The sequence below is a fragment of the Peromyscus eremicus genome, chromosome 14 (assembly GCF_949786415.1).
Source record: "Peromyscus eremicus chromosome 14, PerEre_H2_v1, whole genome shotgun sequence".
Lineage (NCBI taxonomy): Eukaryota > Metazoa > Chordata > Mammalia > Rodentia > Cricetidae > Peromyscus > Peromyscus eremicus.
Genome location: NC_081430.1, coordinates 64768070 through 64788240, shown reverse-complemented (window position 1 = coordinate 64788240; position 20171 = coordinate 64768070). Strand labels below are relative to the sequence as shown.

Sequence of the window (20171 nt, the reverse complement as noted above, 5' to 3'; positions counted from 1 at the left end):
ACAAGGATATTAGGTCAGACAAGGTGTATGAGCCATGAATGGCTTTCAAGGGACTAAAAATAACAAAAAATAAAATTGGTTCTGGTCTGCAACATTTTAACTCTCCCTAATCAGGAAGTTCCATCATTGGGCCTTGTAGAATCTTAACATGGTTCTGACTCCTGCCACCACCACCCTCTGGAAATTTCAGTTAATACATTTTAATCAGGTTTGGTAATTACTCTGAGAAGGCAGGTTTGTTATATAACCTAGGCCATTTAAGCAGCCCTCAACACTTAGACTATCCGTATCGGATTAAGAATAAAAATGTTTCAGTTTGTACTTCAAGTTCCACACAGATCCGATCATGCAAACTATTTCTCCTGTGTGACCAGTGTTGGAGCCTCCTGGTTTATATGGTAGAAAATAGAGAACATGTAAAGTTCAGCTTCCGCAAATAATAATCCCAGGGTGTTGCCTTTTTAGAGAAATCTTTGGAGCTAAACTCCTGTTTACGGGCCTGTGGTGGCAGGAAACAGAGCAGGGAATGGTCCCCTGTGGGTCTCAATGCATCATTTACCCTGGGAAAATCACATTTTCCAAAAGCCAATAAAACATTTCTCTTGAACAGCTTCCTGGTAGCGGAGCAGCTCAGATCACAATGGGCCATGTGTGTTGTGTGCACTTTGGACTTTCACGAGTAGCCACTAACTGTTGACACTGAATAGTCTGGAAAGATTTAGACTGTTACTTGCTTTGTGGAGTATCCTCATTACAACATCATCCACTAATTACCCAGCCAAAGCTGTGTTGCCATACATCCAGTGTATGTGCCTTAAATTAAGCAAAGAAATAGAATCCCAAATTACTCCATCCTTTTAGTAAGTGGTTTCTAGGTGTCTCCTAAGATAGTAAAGATTAGGGCAATTAAGTAAATTAAGTCTTAGCTTTGAGGTTAACTTCTAATTGTTTCTTGAAATGTTGCTTCCTGTCTTCTTAGTATATCACCATGAAGCCTCTTCCCTCTCTGCCATGTATTTCATTTCCTTTCATTCACAGACGTTATGAGTCACGGCAGTGTTCAGAGGGAAACATTGTTATCACTTAAAGCTGCAGGCCCAGCATGTATTCTTAGAGAAAAAGGAAATAGGCTCTTGTTTGTTTTTAGAAATGGGTGTTTTTTGACCCTTTAATAAAAATGAATATATTTAGTTGATACATACATATGTGTGTGTGTGTGTATTCATGTGTGTGTGAGTGTGTCAATTATACGTGTGTGTGTGTGTGTGTGTGTGTGTGTGTGTGTGTGTGTATTCATGTCTCAGAAAAAGTGCCCATAGGTTAACAAGTAAGAACAAATGATAACGTTGGGCATGTGGATATCTGGCGCTGTTGGAATTCAATGGCTGAGAGAGCCCTCATATAGAGGAATATTTAGGAAGTGTGGCTATTGGCATGTGCTATTGACCTTGGCTGCATTTGTAGACCTTTTACCTAATAAAATCATTGGCACTGAGCTGACCCAGCAGACTTTTAAGAGGCATCCCTGGGAGGTGATAGAGCTGGGTTATTAAGACCTGAATGAGAGAAGGGAGGCAGAAAGATGACATGATGCAGCAGCAGATACTGCAGACATGAAACCATGAAGTGATTTAAATCTGTATTCGAGGAGCCGCTAGAGCCACGTCCCCTCTCGCCCGAATGCAGTTCATGAAGGAAAGCTATCTAAAAATAGGGATTTAAGAATTTCTTTTAAAGTAATTATTATTTTTTGGATACGTGGGGGGGGGATACACACATGAATTGGGCTCCCATGTAACACAGTGTATGGAGGTCAGAAGACAACCCCCCAAAGTTGGTTTTCTGCCCCCACATGAAATCCCAGCTCTAACAGAGGCCCCTGGACTCGTGCGGCTGGTGAGCACTTTTACGGGCAGTCATCTCACTGGATTTGGTCATTTCATCAAAACTCAAGTCCATCGATGTCGGGCATGTTGTGGGTTTTACTAGTAATCCTTCCTCTGCTTGCTTTGTTCTTCTGAGTAGGGGTCTCACTCTACCGCAGGCTGTTCTTGAACACCATGGTACTGCAGACCAGACTCACACAGCAGTGCTCCTGGCTCGGCTTCCCAAGTCCTGGGATTACAAACATGATCACAACATCAGGGTCAACCAGTAACAGCTGCTCATTTCAGATATTCCTAAGAGTCCTTCCTCTGCTGGAATTTGTTTGGAAAACATGAAGAGAAGTGACTGCTGTCATTGATCCCACCGCAGGTGACACAAGCCAGAGAGAATGAAAGGAAAATCAACGAGACCCGAGAGTGCTACAGGCCAGTGGCAGCCAGAGCCGCTCTTCTGTACTTCGTTATTAACGACCTCAGGAAGATCAACCCCATCTATCAGTTCTCTTTGAAGGTAATGCTGAACAAGTGAAGGAAAATCCACAGCCTGAGAAGGTCTGTCCTCCTTTTTCTGGAGATTAGGGATTTATTGCTAAGCAGTCCTGGTAGATAGGAAGAAAGAGTGGGGCAGGCCATGTTACTACTGTAAGCCACTATTACACATATCAGATATCATAAAACATTCCAAGAAAAGTATTCTCCTCATCAAAAAAGGTAACATTTTTAGATTTCAAACCAATTGCCCCAAAATTCACATTTTGTGATTGTAAGAGCCAGAATCTCAGCTTGTGCCTGTTTTGACTCCGAAGGCCAGGTGCTGTGTCCTGTCAGTCTGTCTTTGGGAGGGGTCCTTTTTTTCTTGCTGTCAGTTTTGAAACAAATACTTAATCAGATCAGTTGTCATGCAAGAGGCTTATCCTTGAGTGCAGAGGTTGTTGTTTGTTTGTTTTGTTCTGTTTTAGTAAAAACATTAGAGGCAGGCAAAGGGCAGGCACATGGGACATTAAAAAAAAATAACCTGGTGGGGAGGTTACCAGGGAGCAGAGTGCGAGGGAGAGGAGGGAAGGAGGAGCTACTGAAATACACTTTGTTCAGACACCATAAGATAATAACCACATCCGCCATCATGAAGTTGCCTAAGAAAAGCCACCATACAGCCATGTGCAATCATCGGGTAGCTTTATCTGAGTGGATTTTATGTTACAAAAAAATTCTGGTTTGTATTTTTATTTCTCGGTAAGGAGCAAGTATTGTTTATGCCATTGAAATAACATGTCAGTCATTGCTGTGGTCCCCACTGTAGATACTGCTCGTCTCAATTCTTCAAGTAATTGACTCAGCAGGTCAAGGCACCAAGTCTGACAGCCTGAGTTCGAGCCCCTGCCCCACACAGTAGAAGGGGAGAAAGAAGTCCACAAGTAGTCCTCTGACCTCCACTGCAGGTGGACATACATATGTCTTCAGTGAACACATAGGCTTATAAAAAAATACATGTAGTAATGAATAGGATAAAGTTACTTTTCTAGGGGTACAGGCAAAGCCATCCAGAGGAAGTGGCATTTGAGCCAGTGCTTGAAGGAAAGGGAGAATTTGGCTACCTAACAAGTATTGGGTAAACAGGGCAGTGTGAGGCACGAAAGGGCTGGGAATCCCAGGGTGTGAAGAAGTACCTTTGGCCAGAGGGTAACAGTGAGGGAAAAGCTACAGGAGACGGTCCCCAAGAGGACGGCACCTTGGACTGCATCTTGTAGAGCTTCTCAGGCTGTTGAGGAATCTGGATAACATTCTCTGCCACGAGAAGCCATGGGACGGCCTCAGCAAATGTCTGGTGGGATGGTGAAAGACTCAGAAGGGAACAGACACTGGGTATGATTTGAATCTGCTACCTTAGGCCCTTGGAGATGGGGTGTCAGTGAGTTGAGTGTAACTACCATGCCTCCTGCTAAGATATGACTGTCATGCAAAAGCCTTGACAATCATAGTGTGGCTGCATTCTACAACAGCAACAGTGTATGAGGAGAATGAGAAAACTAACCCAGCAAGCCTAGGTTAACAAATGCCCATCCATTTGCAAGATGAAAGTATTTTGAAGTTGGTGACATACCTTAATACTACTATACATTTGAAATAGTTACTGCAGTAATATTTTACAGATATTTTAACCATAATTTGAAAGTAATAAAATTGAAGATTATGTATGGAAGGAGAGAGGATGGTTTGGTTCAGTAGCTAAGAATGAAATGCAAATAGATTTTGTAGACTCATTTTAATAACAATCATGAACCAGGCATAGTGACAGACACCTATAATCACAGCACTTGAGAGGCAAAGCTGCCTTTGTTTACAAAGTAAGTTTCAGGCCAGCCAGGGTAAATAACAGAAGATCCTGTCCTGTCGAATGGGCATGTGTGCACACACACACACACACACACACACACACACACACACACACACAGAGAGAGAGGGGGGGGGGGCTGATCATGACAGCAAACCTTGAAAGAGCACTTTCTGTATGGTACAAATTCAGACTATTTTAGCAGCTCATAATAGCCTCATAGAAGTCCAACTTTGTCCTCTCTCCCCATAGATAAAGAATAAACTGTGCCCTGTGTATCTGAGGCTAGCCAAACATGCAAGCATCACTTTACCCTGTAATAGTTGCATTAACCCTTCCAGGCTTTCAACACACTGTTCCATAGAGCCATTGAGCAGGCTGACAAGGTGGAGGATACTCAGGACCGCATCTGCATCCTCACAGAGAGCATCACCCATGCCACCTTCCTCTATGCCAGTCAAGCACTGTTTGAGAAGGACAAGCTCACATTTCTGTCCCAGATGACTTTTCAGGTGAGGACATCAGTCCCTTGAAGCTTCCCAGGAACCCCGGGTCGACACCTTGGTTTGTGGTTTGTTAAGCATTTTCTTCCTGCCAAAGAGAAACAAACTTTTGATGACAATGAACTTGAACATGTAATGGCTTTTGCCTTGGTGCTTTGGTTTAGGTAACTGACAACTGTTACCCTAAGGAACATCAGTGAGATGCTCTTTCATAGTCTCGGGTTCTATGCACGAGCTTTCTAGCTCCTACCAAAAATGTTCTTTGAGGTCAGGGTTATGAGTCCAGATCTGAGTTTCTCACAATCCTTTTAAAGACCTCACATGGGCTCATCTATGTTGTTGCTAACGACAGAAGTTGGACTCTAAGCTACATAGTGTCCCATTGTATATAAAGTTAATGTTTTTCTAAACAAGTAAATTTTAAAAATGATTAATATATGCCACAACAAATTAGCTTAATTTAGCCATCCCACAATGTAACCATGTATCAAAACATCACATTCCACACATATCTATAATACATCAATTAAAAATGCAATTTAAAAATTTTTTGCTTCAAGGAATAAGTAAAAAAGCTCCATCCAAGACTCATGCTCCAATTCTCAGTGAGTCCTGCTTGTCATTTCTTCCTTTTTCACGTAAACTTCTACAGAAGACTTGGCTTAAATAAAGGGGTCAACGATAAGGAAGGAAAATGACTCCAGGCTCTGATGAAATAAGCATGCTATTAGGAGCTAGTCCAGTGGGGCAGGTATGAAAGCACATTTCATATATGTTGTTTATTGCTGTAGGGTTGGAACTGGAAAAAATGAACCCTCACAAGTATTTTCTATTCATTGCTGGTTTGAGATCATATGCATAATCTAAGAGTCTTTATTCCAAATACAGAATAGACCCTGCTAGGGTTCTCATTAGTCATGCTTGTCTAACGGTGGCAGCTCCCTGTGTTGTGAATTTGATGGAAACCAATTCATCTTTTGCACATGTGTACTCTCTCAAGATTTTGTTGAGAAGGAACGAGATCGAGCCCCTGGAGCTGGACTTCCTGCTTCGGTTTACAGTTGAGCACACTCACTCAAGTCCTGTTGATTTTCTGACCACCCAGTCCTGGAGCGCTGTCAAGGTACACGAGGAACTCGTTTTCTCGGTTCTTAAATCTTTTTTTCTCCCAAACAATAGATTTCTTAAATGTAGAAAAACAATTCATAAAAAAGATGATATAGAGAGGCTTGGAGAGATGGCTCAGCGGTTAAGAGGGTTGCTGCTTTTCCAGAGGGCCTCGGGTTCAATTCCCAGCCCCCACATGGCAGCCCACAACTGTCTGTAACTCCAGTTCCAGGGAATCTGACACCTTCACACCAATGCACATAAAAGAAATGAATTAAGAAAAGATGATATGGATATCCCTTACATTTTAGAAACATACTATATACTTTGTATCATTCACTTGGCTATTTTCTTATCCAAAGATAAAGGAGCTTTTGGCCTATTTATGGATGGGAAAGTTATCAGTAATTATGTAGAATCTGTCATGACCTTTGATAAAAAAAAATCAAAGGATATAAAAGATCATTCTTTAATTTAGTTAAATCTAGTTCCCTTGTTCTGCCTCTTTTTTAAATTATAGTTTTCTACCTTTTCTCAACAGTTCTATAGCACAATATAGTAGTTTATTCTTACTGTAACATGGTTAAGCTAGGGTTGGAGTGAGAGTTCAATTTGTAAAGTGTACTCACATAATGCAGATATGGTAGCCATGCATCTGTAACCCCAGCACTGGGGAGGCAGAGACAGGAGGATCCCTGGAGCTTCCTGGCCTGTAGATATAGCAGAATTGGTAAGCTTCAGATTCATTGAGAGATCCTGCCTCAAAAACTAAGATTGGCTAGCAGGGTGATGGTGGCACACTCCTTTAATCCTAGCACCCAGGAGGCAGAAGCAGACAAATCTCTGAGTTCAAGGCCAGCCTGGTCTCCAGAGCGACAGCCAGGGCTTTACAGAGGAATAATAACTCAAACGACCATCCCCCCCAAATAATTATGATAGTAATAGTAATAATGTAGAGAGTAACTGAGGAAGACCCCCAACCTCCACCTCTGGCTTCCACATGTGCATATGCACGCATCCATGCTTGTGTGTATATACACACATACGTATATATGCATACACACCTACGTATATGCATGTACACCAATAATAGTGTTTAAGCACTATTAAGTCATCCTACTCTTTTTTTTTTAGACAAGGTTTCCTTGTTTAACATTCCTGGCTGTCCTGGAACTTCCTTTGTAGACCAAGCTGGCCTCAAACTCACAGAGATCTGCCTGCCCCTGCCTGCCTCCCAAGCCATGGCTGGACTTACTCTATTTTTCTGATAGAAGATCTTATTGCTGAGAGTCCTCATCTCCAAGGGCCTGAATAATGACCAACACATACTAGGTCTGTTCTGGTTTTTGTTCTAAGAGGAAAATGCTCCATGCACTGAAAATAACTTGTACTTTATTTTTATAGTATATTTAGATCCTTTAGACTTTTAAAAACTGGTGTGCATGTGTGTGTCTATGCATGGGCATTAATGCAGGAATGCAGATATTGGATCCCCTGGACCTCGGTTTCCAGGTGATTGTAAGGGGCCAATGTGGATTCTGGGAACTGAGCTCAGGTATTCTGCTCAAGCAGTACACTCTTAACCACTGAGCCATCTGTCCAGCCCCTAGACAGTAATTTTAGAAATTTGTATTTTCAATTCAATTATCACTTTAGAATTATGGATTTGTGGGCTAGAGAGATGGATCAGCGGTTAAGAGCACATACTGCTCTTCTTGAGGACCTGAGTTCAATTTCCAACACCCGCATCAGGAGGCTTACAACTGCCTGTGGTGCACTTGCATTCATGTGCACATAACCCCCATATACATAATTAAAATAATAAGAATAAATCTTAAAAAAAATTATGGATTCATAACGTGTTACAACTCAGGGTCTCAACATAAAACAGACAGCACAAAATAGTGGGTTACGAAGACAGTACGAGAGTCGGTCAACCAGGAATAGGAAAGGAAAAAAGCGTTTGCTAGAATTGCGGAGAAGGGAGGCAAGGGAAGGGGTCAACCAGCAAGAGCGTTCAGCAAAGGAACACAGTTACAGACAAACATGCAGAGTTAGAAAAGAGCTGGGAAGGAAGTTGTGCTGTATCTATCCTCATCATGGACACACTCACACAGCGGTCCATCTCCTGCTAAGGCTTCTCAGAGACCTGGAGGTTGTCACTGAGCCTCCGCTCTAAGTAGGGCAGGAAAGCATGCAGAAAATCTTCAGAGCAATATGAGGGCTGCCCATAAGTCTGCTGGAGCTGTGAACTGTGTTCATGGCATTCCCACATGTTCCTACATTGAATCGCAGGCAGTTGCCCTCATGGAAGAGTTCCGAGGCCTAGACAGAGATGTGGAAGGATCTGCCAAGCAGTGGAGGAAATGGGTAGAATCGGAGTGCCCAGAAAAAGAAAAGTTGCCGCAAGAATGGAAGAAGAAAAGTTTAATACAGAAGCTAATTATTTTGAGAGCAGTGAGACCTGACAGGATGGCATATGCCCTGAGGTGAGCAATGGCCTTCTCAGCAACACGGATTAAATGGAAGGAACTTGGTCCTAGGAATGAGGAGGAATTCTGCTAAGATTTCAATTCTATAATCAGTGTTAAATGTTGCTAAACACTGAACAGTGACCTAGTCTATGTGCAGACTTGGCACACCCTTCCAATGAGCTCAATTCTGAAGTGAGTTGGAGGGACGAGGACATTGTGGTGATGTTCATGGAAGGTCTGGGTATCGGCGGAGTGGTGAGACCTGGAGCATGCACTGTCCATTTCCATCATTTTTATTTACTAGCTGCCTGTTAGCTCTAAAGGTTTTGCATGTCAAACAAAAAGCAAATTCTCTTCATGGAGCTTCCCATGGCCCTGAAACTTTACAGTCAGTACACTTTAAAAGCAGAAACCACAATCCACAGGGCAGTTTCGCTGGCCTTTTTCTCTGCCCTCCTGACGTCTAAATGGTAATACCCTTCTTAATTCACACCAGTCTTCTTTTAATTTGAATTCACCAACCAAAGCGTTCTCCACTTCATCCCCCCGTGGGCCGTTTTTCTTCCACAGTATCCATGTGCCTCACGTTCTTTCCTTTGCTTTGTCTCATTTGCAGAGGCCTCTGTGGAACCCTGCTTCACACGTTCATTCTGCTTGCAGTACTTGCTTTCTGCTAGGTCTGATGCTGCAGAAAAATAATCCCTGCTTAATTGCACTTCCCTGTTAGAAACACCCCAAAAAGCATTTGTATATTCATGAGAAGCCCAGCAGGCTGGAAAATTGCACTGTGGCAAATCTAATGAACTGTTAATAAGTAATGGGGGAATCTGGCAGGAGGTTTGGGGGCTACAACGCCATATGTGGACAGCTGATGGTACTCAGAAGGGGACCCCAAAATGCAATGTAGGCTTCCGATTTTCTGTGTCCCAAGTCAGGCAATTTCAGCAATACACTGCCTGCACAAATCTATTTGGATTCCTGTGGCTCTCCTAAAGACACCTCTTAACAGTAAACATCGTTTGTTTCTCTCCTGTGCCTAGCTTCCCCAAGCAGCAACGCTTTTCAAGTTCAAAATCAGTCATCTGATATTTTTGTTTTGTTTTCTTGAGAGGGGGCTGCTGTTGTTTTTATTTTTGCATGTTCTTTTCTTAAATAGAAATTTTGTAGAAGAGAAGCTAGGTGCAAAGTATGTGGAGAGGACTAGGTTGGATCTGGGGAAAGCATGTGAGGAAAGCAGCCCTGCCACCCCGGTGTTCTTCGTCCTGTCTCCAGGTGTTGATGCCCTGAAGGACCTAGAGGTGCTTGGTGAGTAGCCAGGAGGCAGGGCCTCCCCTCCCCTGCCTTCTGTCTGCAGCCCCTGCCCACCCTTTCTGTTCAGTTATCTTTTATTTTTTTCCTTTTTTCATTTGTTGGAGATTGGGTGTGTGGAAAATGCACAACTAATAACACTGTAGTGTGGAGAAATACTCCAACAGAACATTCATCTGGTTGGCATAATGCAAGGTTCTTTTGTGGTGTTTTCCACCTTTTGACGATATGAGGGCCAGAGGGCAATTTTCTCCATGCTCATGTAATCTTGTACCCCCTGTGACTAAATAATGGTCATTAGGGCAACTCTATTCGATTGTGTGAGACATTGTCGCTTTGTGCTCCGGATTACTATTCCCCACAGCCTGCTCCAGGAATACCAGGTTAATGTAGCTGTGACCTGCCTGGGCTCCATTTAAATGCAGCCTCACAAGGTGAGAGCTGGTACATTTACCCAATGAGCCAATCCCTTCAAAACGGATGCGATATCTACCACATGTTGCTCCTTTTTCTGAGGGAAATGCTCCTACTCCTGCAGGAGTTTAGAAAGCTCACTAACAATGCTGCCATCTATCAAAATGTCAAAAGCTTCATTATCATAAAACCAAAGGAAACGACTTCCACGGGCTTTTCAAAATGCTTGTAGGGAGGCAGCTGGAGAGAACTCAAAATAATGCCAATGGAAACAATAGAGAGGTCATTAGGATTGCGTAGGAAGGTGACCTATCAGGTGGCAGCTATGGCCACAAATGTATATTAGACCGGAGAATTTCAGACTCTCCTCTCCAGTTAACATTTGTCTCTCTCCCCACCCCACCCCCACGTTGTATTCTCCACAGGCAAAAGACTTGGGTTTACAATTGACTCTGGAAAATTCCACAATGTGTCTCTAGGGCAAGGTCAGGAGCTGGTGGCAGAAATGGCACTGGAGAAAGCTGCCACTGGAGGGCACTGGGTCATCCTTCAGGTGAGTATGAGGCTTTCATGGACCCAAAGGATAGGCCATCCTCTGCTGCCCTCCCTGCCCAGCAGAGAGGGGCCCTTATTCTAGGGCAAGGTGATCTGCAGACCCTCTCACATTCACAAGGCCTCTAGGTGAGATGGGGATGAGCAAGTTAATAGAGATGGCCATCCTAATGTTATAGTGTGGAAAACTGTCACTTCAAAGTTGACAGAACATTTTATACATGAACATACATATATATGTAATATATGTAATATATGCAATACACACATATAATATATGAATTATGTATATTCTTCCACAACTCTACTTGTCCCCTAAATAGTCACATAGCCTGTTCGTAAATTAAGTAATTAAGAGTAGACAATTCTTATAGTCCCTTCTAGAGCAGATACACACAGGTCTAAGATTCTATAACCCAGTGTCCTCCAGTGTATTCTTCTTGGCTGACAATTTTAATAACCCCCAGAGACCCTGGAACACAGGCCAGCTCTGGGGGACCATGGATCTGAACTGGTCCCTCCAGCAAGCCCTGTTAGCTATCAGTATGACTGGTAATGGATATTTGGTGTGTGATACAATCTGTCCAAAGGTTCTTGAGGCAACTCATGGAATACCCTGTCTCCAGTCACTATGGCAAAGCTCGAGGGTCAGTGTTGCTCTCCATGTAGAGGTGAGGAAAGTGAGTCTTGGAATAGCTAGCTCACAGAGATGGTATGGCACAGTATCAGGCTGACTGGCTTGCATGACACATGCTTAATTCCTCACAGTTGGAGTGGCTATAAGTCTTAAGAGATGAAGTCTTAGCTTCTTCTGAGTCCTCTGTCCCTGAAATAGAGTGGCCATCTGAATATGATTTTTCCTTCTGGGTTTCTGGGACCTAATCCTAGACACTGTTGTATTGGCCATATTTAGCCTTAATTACTGATAGGAATTCCAACTACGCCCCCTTGGTCGTGCATGCCCAGCCGGACATTTAGTCATTTCCGCCTAGTCATTTCCAGGTCATACATCCTGTGTGACCCATGCCCCCATGGCTGCATGGTTGCGTAAAGCTCAGAGCACAACCACGTGATCTAAGAGCATGCGAGGAATAGCCATGTGGGCCTGTGTGCACAGGTGCGGCTTTGTCTTTAAAAGACAGCCCCCAGGTGCCCCCGCCCCTTCACACATGTGTCCTTTCAGCAGGCCTGATATCTATCCTTTTCTCCTTGTCTGAATAAAACTCTCGTTAGTGGATTCTGTCATGTTTGGTGACTTTTCCTGTCAGGGTAAGAGCGTGCTAAAAACCATCAATGACCCTTTGAAAGAACTCTATATCTAAATCTGGCCACATTGTGAAGCTCAGTTCAAACTTCAGCATATCTGTTCTGGAGGCTCACTGTTCAACCCAGAATGCCTCCTTGTCCAGCGTTTACCACTGGAATGAAAGTGAATAATGACCACACTGGCATAGATTTCTTTTTGCACACAAATTTCGGAGAAAACTTCTACCCTTCCCTTTTGTATCTGACTTCCCATTTTTGTAGCTGTTTCCATTTTTTTTACTTTTTTTCTGTTGGAAATAATTACATACATATAGGTATGATATTTCAATCACCATATCAAAACTTCTTCAGGGCCTGTCAGGAGGCTCAGTAAAAGTGCTTGCTATAGAAAAGGTGACAATCTGATTTCAACACCTACAACCACTTTGGAAGGAAAAGAGTGAACTTTTAATCATCTCTGACATACACACATCACACACACACACACACACACACACACACACAAGTGCGTGCGCACACATACATGCACATACACGCACATACTCTCACACACTCTAATAAATAACATTGGAAGATCAAATTTGCAATGCATGAAATTCAAAGCAAAAAATAATTATGTTGAGAGAGAGACTGTATGAGTCTTTGAGGAAGGGGAAATTTACTGACTGCTGGGATTTAAGAAGCAGAGTATGTTAGAAATACACAGAGCATCTTACAAATGAGGGATGGTGCTCTTTTTGGCTAGCCTTTCTTCCCTTCCATCTTTTGAGTCTATATGCTAATGAGGAGTTTGAATAGAGGAGGTTTCCAGATGAAGTAAGGGATCAGATACATTTACGCCTGTTAGAGCTTATGCTTTATTGAGCTAACCCAGATATGTCTCCGCATTTGGGTTTGAACTATAACAAAGCAAAGTTGTAGGCAACTCCGTCTCAGAAGTGATTGGTGGATCACTATTTGAAACAGGTCACGTGGACTGGGGGACTCGGCTTTACAAAGACAGTGATTTTACAGGATTTAATGCAGTCAGTGCTCCAGTCTACCTGGGTTTGCTTTTCCTTCCCTGTATAAAAACAAAGGATCAGGGCATGATGGCGTACACTGTGAATTCAAGGCCAGAAACATGCCATGGCTCTCTGAGTTGTCAACATATTTATATACAGGAAAAAGTTCTCATACTGTAGTTCATGTCGTATCCTAAAACGGCACAGGAGTCACGAGTCCTGCTGTCTTGCAGAATATCCATCTGGTAGCCAAGTGGCTGGGAACCTTGGAGAAACTCCTTGAAAAATTCAGCCAAGGGAGTCACAGAGATTTCAGGGTGTTCATGAGTGCCGAGGCTGCACCTTCCCCGCAGGAGCACATCATCCCTCAAGGCCTCCTGGAAAATTCCATTAAGATCACGAATGAGCCCCCCACAGGAATGCTGGCCAGCCTACATGCTGCTCTGTGCAACTTCGACCAGGTAAGAAAGCAGATGCAGCTAGTCGGACAAGTTGGTGTCTTCTCAAGACAGCGCAGGGCCTTCATCAGCTCGTGCATCTTATTTAGACTGGAGAAGTGAAATCTTTGGGTTTGTGTGCACACATGTACATGCATGTCTATGTGTGTGTGCCCACATGTGCTCATGGGTACTCCTTTTTTCTCCCTCTTTTTAAATTGGTCTGTGTTGATTGTAAAGTAATGGGTTTCATGCATGTACATAAAGTACACCGATCATATCCATCCCCTCATTACTCTCTCGTGCGCCCTCTTACTGATGTCCTTCCTCTTCCCAAATAGTCCCCTATTCTATTTTCATGTGTGTTAGTCTTTGGAAGAAATTTCACCTATTGCTATTTTAATGACTGGTAATGCATTTATGTTTCATCTAAAGTTAAGAAAATAAAGCATGACCTAGGTAACTTTGAGAACCTGCTTCTGGAATGTGTATCTAATGAAGTAGTGTCTTGGCACAGAAAGCAGAGCTATTGATGACAACAGTGATGGCGTAGGTACAGTGTCAATGTGATATTGCAGACTTGGCTTTGATATTTCTAAGTTGAAAGCCACTATTTTTGGTTGATATTGATAATAAATGTTATGGTAGGTACTAGTCACTGCAACCAAATACCCGATAAGAAGCAACTGAGCAGGTAAGGCTTTATCTTGGCTCACAGTTTGAGGTGATACCATCCATGGTAGTGGGGAAGGCATGATGACTGGGGCTCCTTCCATTACCCTAGGAGCTTGCTGCTGGGACTCCTTGTAACATGGCAGGGTCATAAAGAAGAGAGAGAGAGGAATGAAGGAAGGGAGGGAGGGAGGGAGGGAGGGAGGGAGGGAGGGAAGAAGGAGGGTGGGTGGCTGAGGAAACAGGCTGGGCTATAATCTTCAAGGCCTACCCCCTAGCAGCCCACTTTCTCCAGCTGTGCTCCATCTTCCAAATGGTCCACAGCCTCCCAAAATGTCACCACAGCAAACAGGTACTAAACACAGGTGCCTGTGCAGTACATTTCACATTGAAACTACAGCATTCCTATTTATTTTTTTGTTTTCTTCCCAAATAATATTACGTGCAAATTAATTTAATTACAATCATTTTCTTCACCCAAATTGCTATATCTTACTAGATCATAATCCAGTCTTTGAGTTTCCCTTACTGATATTGCCATGAGCTGCTATTCTTCTAATTTCTTGGAAAGCTTTGATAAATAGCACTGTTATTAGAGTGGAATAAGTCCTAAGGAGGAATTACATATGATTTGGTGATAAATACTGAGTACTCTGTTAGGAATATTATTTTTCATAAAGCACGCCAACATGCTTCACTTTTTTCTTATACTTTTTAGGGTCAATACCAAATTCAGTGAAGGAATTTTACTGTCTTAGTTAGAGTTTCTATTGCTGTGAAGAAACAGCCTGATCACGGCAACTCTTATAAAGTAAGCCACCCCAAATAAATGTTTTCCATTTTCAGAGGCTTAGTCCATTATCATCATTATGGCAGGACATGGTGGCATGCAGGCAGACATGGTCTGGAGAAGGAGCTGAAAGTTCTACATCTTGCAGGCTACAGGAATTGGTTTGAGATACTGAACAGCATCTTGAGCATAGGAGACCTCAAAGCCCACCCCCACAGTGACTTCCTCCAACAAGGCCACACCTACTTCAACAAGGCCACACCTCCTAGTAGTGCCACTCCCTATGAGCTAATCGGAGTAAATTATACTCAAAGTACCACATATACTGAATGACTACCTCTAGAATAAAATGTTGATGGATATAGTTAATTCTTTATCTATGTAATTTATAGTCTGTTATAAATAAGACTATAAACAGTAGGCACTCAAAAAATCACGTTGAATCTTAAATATTTACAATGTGCTCATTCTATGCACTGTGGCAGGTGTCTTTTTATTATCTCACAGTTTCTGGCCATTTATGAATGATTATTAAGAATTTTCAAGTTCTTTCTAAAAATACACATATAACAGGAATTTGATACTTAAAAGTTTATACATATTATGTTTATATTCTCTGAGAGACTTGTCCTTATATATAACAATATTCCTTCCATGAAAAATTATGCTTCTGTTCAGTTATCCTTTAGTGTTTTGGTGAAAAGGATACAACTTTGAACACTCTTCCTAGGGAAGTACACAATTCCAAACTATGCTGATAGGGAAAGATTTCCTCAAAGCCTATGTGAATTCTCTAGTTAAGACCACTTGCTCTAACTTGTTCAAGAAAGTATAGGCTCTACCAACTGCTGTCTGTACCACTACATATATTAAGTGAAAGGTATATTCATTGAAAGGACTTTTAATATCTTTAAAGAAGAAAACATCTGTAGCATGAATCTTGAAAGGTCTTATTAATAAAAACAAACCCAGAGCCAGGTATTGGGGTTAAAGCTGAAAGATCAGAAACAGAACAAGCCACAGCTTCCTCACCTTGCCAGCTTCTCAGCCAATCCTGTTTCCACAAACTGGAAGTCTCTGGGTCCTCATCCCAATGGATCTCAGCTGAACTGCTGCTAAAAGTCTAAAAGCTTAAATCCTCTAGTTCCTGGTCCTTACGCCTTATACACCTTTTTGCTTCCTACCATCACTTCCTGGGATTAAAGGTGTGTGTCTTTCCCAAGCAAGACATGAGATCTCAAGTGCTGGGATTAAAAGTGTGTGCCACCATGCCTGGCTTCTGTGTCTATCTAGTGGCTGTTCTGTTCTCTGACCCCAGATAAGTTTATTAGGGTGCACAATATATTGGGGGACACAATATCACCACAAATGTCATTCTACCAGAAAAAGTTCTCTTGAAAACTAAGTCTAAATTTGACCCTAAGAAGCAAAAAGAAATTAATCTATTTATCAAACGTCCACTCAAGCCTATTTTAACAACCTACAGAGAGGAAAAGTGCAGAGATGCTGGCTTGCTGTAACATCTGGAACAGAAGGCCTTTTTTGTTCAGATCATGTTCTAGATACTTCTCCTCTTGCTACCCAGTCAAAAGCCATGTGGCTTCCAATTCTAGGCATACAGTCCACCATGGCAGGGAAGACATGTCAGCCAGAACAAGAGGAGCTGTGTCACATTGAGTCCACAGTCAGGAAGCAGAAAGCCATGAGTGCCATTCCCTTTCTGGGACCCCACCCTGTCAATGGAACTGCCTATATTTAGGGTGGGTCTCCCCACCTCAGACAACCTAATCTAGCTAGGCCTTCACAGGCATTTCCAGAGGCTTGTCTTGTACGTGATCCAAGATCCTATCAACTAACAGTCAACGTTAACTATCACAGGTCATCTCACTGGGAGGTAGTCATCTGTGCCCTGGCTGGCTGCAGATGGGCTCCTGGAACCCTTTTATCAGAATCAGAGTTGGCTCTTTTTGGAAGATGTTCTTAATGAGACAACACTGACTTAAACAAGGTAGAAAATTTCCCTGCCACATGAGAGTTCTGGAGGCAGGTCATGTGGTCGTGTAAATGAGAAATGAAGCTCACAGGCTCCACACTTGGTCCCCAGTCAATGTCACCCTTCATGGAGGTTATGGGAGGTGCACATTGCTGGATGAGGTCTGTCACTGGGGACGGGCTTTGAGAGTTCATAACCTGGCCCCACTGCCATTTTGATCACTCTGCTTCCTGTTTGTCATACCTCCATGCCTGCAGCCTGCTGTCCCAACTCTGCAGCAGGATAGACTTCTATGCCCTGGGAACCATAAGCTAAAATGCTTCCTTCTGTAGGACTTGGTCCTCATGTTTCACCACAGCGACAGGAAAGTAGCTAACACACCCTCCAAGCTCGTGGGTGACACTGTTGTCACCCACCCAGCCCCGTGTGAATCCTTGTCACCATGTTCTTATAGAAGATTGAGAGAAGGAACAGGGAGTGACAAAGGGAACACATTTGCTGTCTTGCAAAGACACATCCCACAAATTCATGTTGAGTCACACCCTTTCCTTGTAGCTTATGTGCCAAGATGCCCAATAGAAACTGGAAACCAATCCTTCATAAATTGTCTTTTTCTATACATACATACTCATATAGGATGAAGTTTAACCTGCAAATTTACCACAGTAAGAGATTAACAATGGTAAAATCGAACAGTCATAACACTGTTAAACAAGCAGTTTAAAATGCAAGAACTATTTATTTCTTGCGTTTTCCACTGAATATTGTTTGGGCTGCAGTTGACCACAGACAACTATGAAAACTACAGAATTTATAAAACAAATAGTAGTGTATTGGATATAATAGAACTACTTTTACTTCATAGGCCAAATTTAATCACACTGCCTTAAATCTATAGGATTTGGGGGAGGAGGTGCGTGTGTGTGTGTGTGTGTGTGTGTGTGTGTGTGTGTGTGTGTCATGGTTACATGTGTGGGGAAGGTATACACATGTGTGCAGGAGCACACACTTAACGTTGAAGTCAGAGGATAATGCCAGAAGTCTTCCTCTCTCTCTCTTTACTGTATTTTTTTTTTTTTTAGATCGAGTCTCTCACTGAACCTGAAGGTCGCCGTTTTGGCCAGGCTGACTGGCTAGCAAGCTCCTGTGATCCCTCTGTCTCCACCCCACAGCAGTGCTGGGATTGCAGGTCCACACTGTCATATCTAACTCTTACATGGATGTTAGAGACTTGAACTCAAGTCTTTTTGCTCTCACAGCAGGGGTCCTTATCCACCAAACTATCTCCCTACCCCTAAATTTATCTTTGTAATCTCTCTTCTTAAATTAGAATTTACATGCATGCACATTGAAAATGAACAAAGTTCATTTCATGTTAGCATTTTACTTCCTCAAGCATTTGTATGCTTCTGCAAATTTGATCACTAAGAGACCAAGATGTCAAGAGAACCATTTCTTGCAGAATACTGTCAACCTACACCTCTTTCAGCTCAAGGGTGTCTGCCTTTGAAGATTTATAAAGGATCGCCACTTGGGGTTCTTTCATACAAACTAACTGTAATGATACAGCACGCGGGAGGCCTTGGCGGGTTGGGCCAAGGTGCCCTGGTGGGTGAGAGGGAGACACCATGCATACACGGTAGGCAGTGTCGTGGTGCGGTGGAAAGTCACTCATACCATGCAGACACAGCATCCACATGGAGAGTTTATTATAATAGAAACAGAGAGGGAAAGAGGAGAGAGGAAGAAAGAGAAAGGGAGGAAAAGAGAAAGCGGAGGCGTGCACACCCCATGGCGAGAAACGGAGGAAGGGGAAGAGGAAGAAGAAGGGAGGGGTTTTCCTTGAGGATTTACTTCAGGATGCAGGGCAGGTCCCCAAGGGGTGGGCTAGAATGATGACACTAACCATACTTTTTAGAGTAAGAGTTTAGATTTCTTTCTTCCATGAGGAACGTGCATATAAAATCAAGTGCCAGTAATACTATTGTAGAAACACAGGTGTCTGTTGACAATCTGTGTGTTTTTCTTTCCTTCCTTTTTTAAGTTTTTACTTTGTGTCTTCTTGACATGGTTTTGTGGAGGCTTGCCTTAACTTTCTGTGTGGCTGAGACATGTTGAACCTTCTCATCTTCCTACCTCTGCCACCAACACGCTCGGATGACAGGCTGCACCACCACGCCCTGTGTGTGCTGTGCTGGGGACCAAACCCTCTGCCCACTGCGCTGTACCCACCCTGCTGCCTGTTTTCTGATGTTCATTTGCTCATCAGCCAGTGTGTGAATGCACAACTGCCTCAAAACGTGGGGTAGATAGAACCACGCCATCAGAAATGCCCGGTTCACACTTTCTTCCTGTAACATTTATGCCAGCAGAACAACCGAATTGGCAGAGGCTCACTTTTTAACACCGAGGAGAAAACCAAGTTCTATATGATGATAGACTGAATTACTGTGCTGGTATAGTGCCTTGGGTTTTATGTGATTAATGCAAGTGGCTACTTAGTATCTTGTTAGATTATAGTTCTGATACGAAATTTCAAATACAGTTTGTTTCTCAGGTATACCACACACTTAAAGGTAGCATTTTTAGAGCCTTAAAAATTACATCGTTTATCTTCTCTTACCATCTTGTTTTTTATTTGATGTGTAGTTGTGGAAAAGTACATTTTTGTTCATCATACACACTTATCCTCATGAATCACCTAAAAATGGCCCAATTTAGTGCAACTCAAAGATTCTTTTGGCTCTGAACTATATGCAGCCAGGCAATTCCAAAATTATATTTAGCCAAGCTAATTTTGCTGCAAGTACTATCAGCAGAAATGGAACACTTCCCCGGTGATGGCCCATAGCTGCAAACCCAATCCAAAAGTCCCTGAGAGGCCAGACATGGACTTCTCTCGGGGCTCCTAAATAGCCTTGGTATGTGGCCAGAGTGGTTAGGCCATTTTAAATATGAACCGGCTGTGGTTGAGCTTCTAAAAGGAGTAGGCAGGAAGGTGCAGCCGGGGCTCTGCTGTCCCCTCACACCTGCTCAAGGGGTATCCTTGAGTTCTCTTCCTTGCTTGCTGCATAGCACTGCTGAATTGGAGAATAGTTGAGTACTTTTCAGCAATAGATCTGATGTTTTCTACCTCTGTTTGACTGCTGCTGGGGGTCTTAGCCATGGCAATGTGGCTTACTAGGATCCAATCCCCTCTCCCAATGTACAGACATCCTGTAGATCTAGTCAACACCCTGAGCTCCTTATACTACTCAGTCATCTCAACAATAATTCTTCCCCAGTTCCCTGGAAGGCCATGTGTCCTGGATTAATTAAGGTACAGATTAAATGGCTATTATTTAAAAAAAGCAGGGCTGGTGATTGAGCCAAGTACTGGACTCCTAGCATGTATGAGTGAGGTACTAGGTTCAAACCCCTGTAGCATATAACG

The 20171-nt window shown here is 42.9% G+C and overlaps 1 protein-coding gene across 1 annotated transcript in view; it reads left to right on the top strand.

Annotated features, from left to right (window-relative positions):
- Nucleotides 1-20171, top strand: part of Dnah11 (dynein axonemal heavy chain 11) — a 319597-nt gene that overhangs the window by 277697 nt on the left and 21729 nt on the right. Inside the window, 7 exon segments of the mRNA XM_059279404.1 lie at nt 2257-2397; nt 4560-4730; nt 5722-5844; nt 8124-8317; nt 9459-9607; nt 10450-10577; nt 13080-13307. Coding sequence (XP_059135387.1) covers nt 2257-2397; nt 4560-4730; nt 5722-5844; nt 8124-8317; nt 9459-9607; nt 10450-10577; nt 13080-13307 — 1134 coding nt within the window.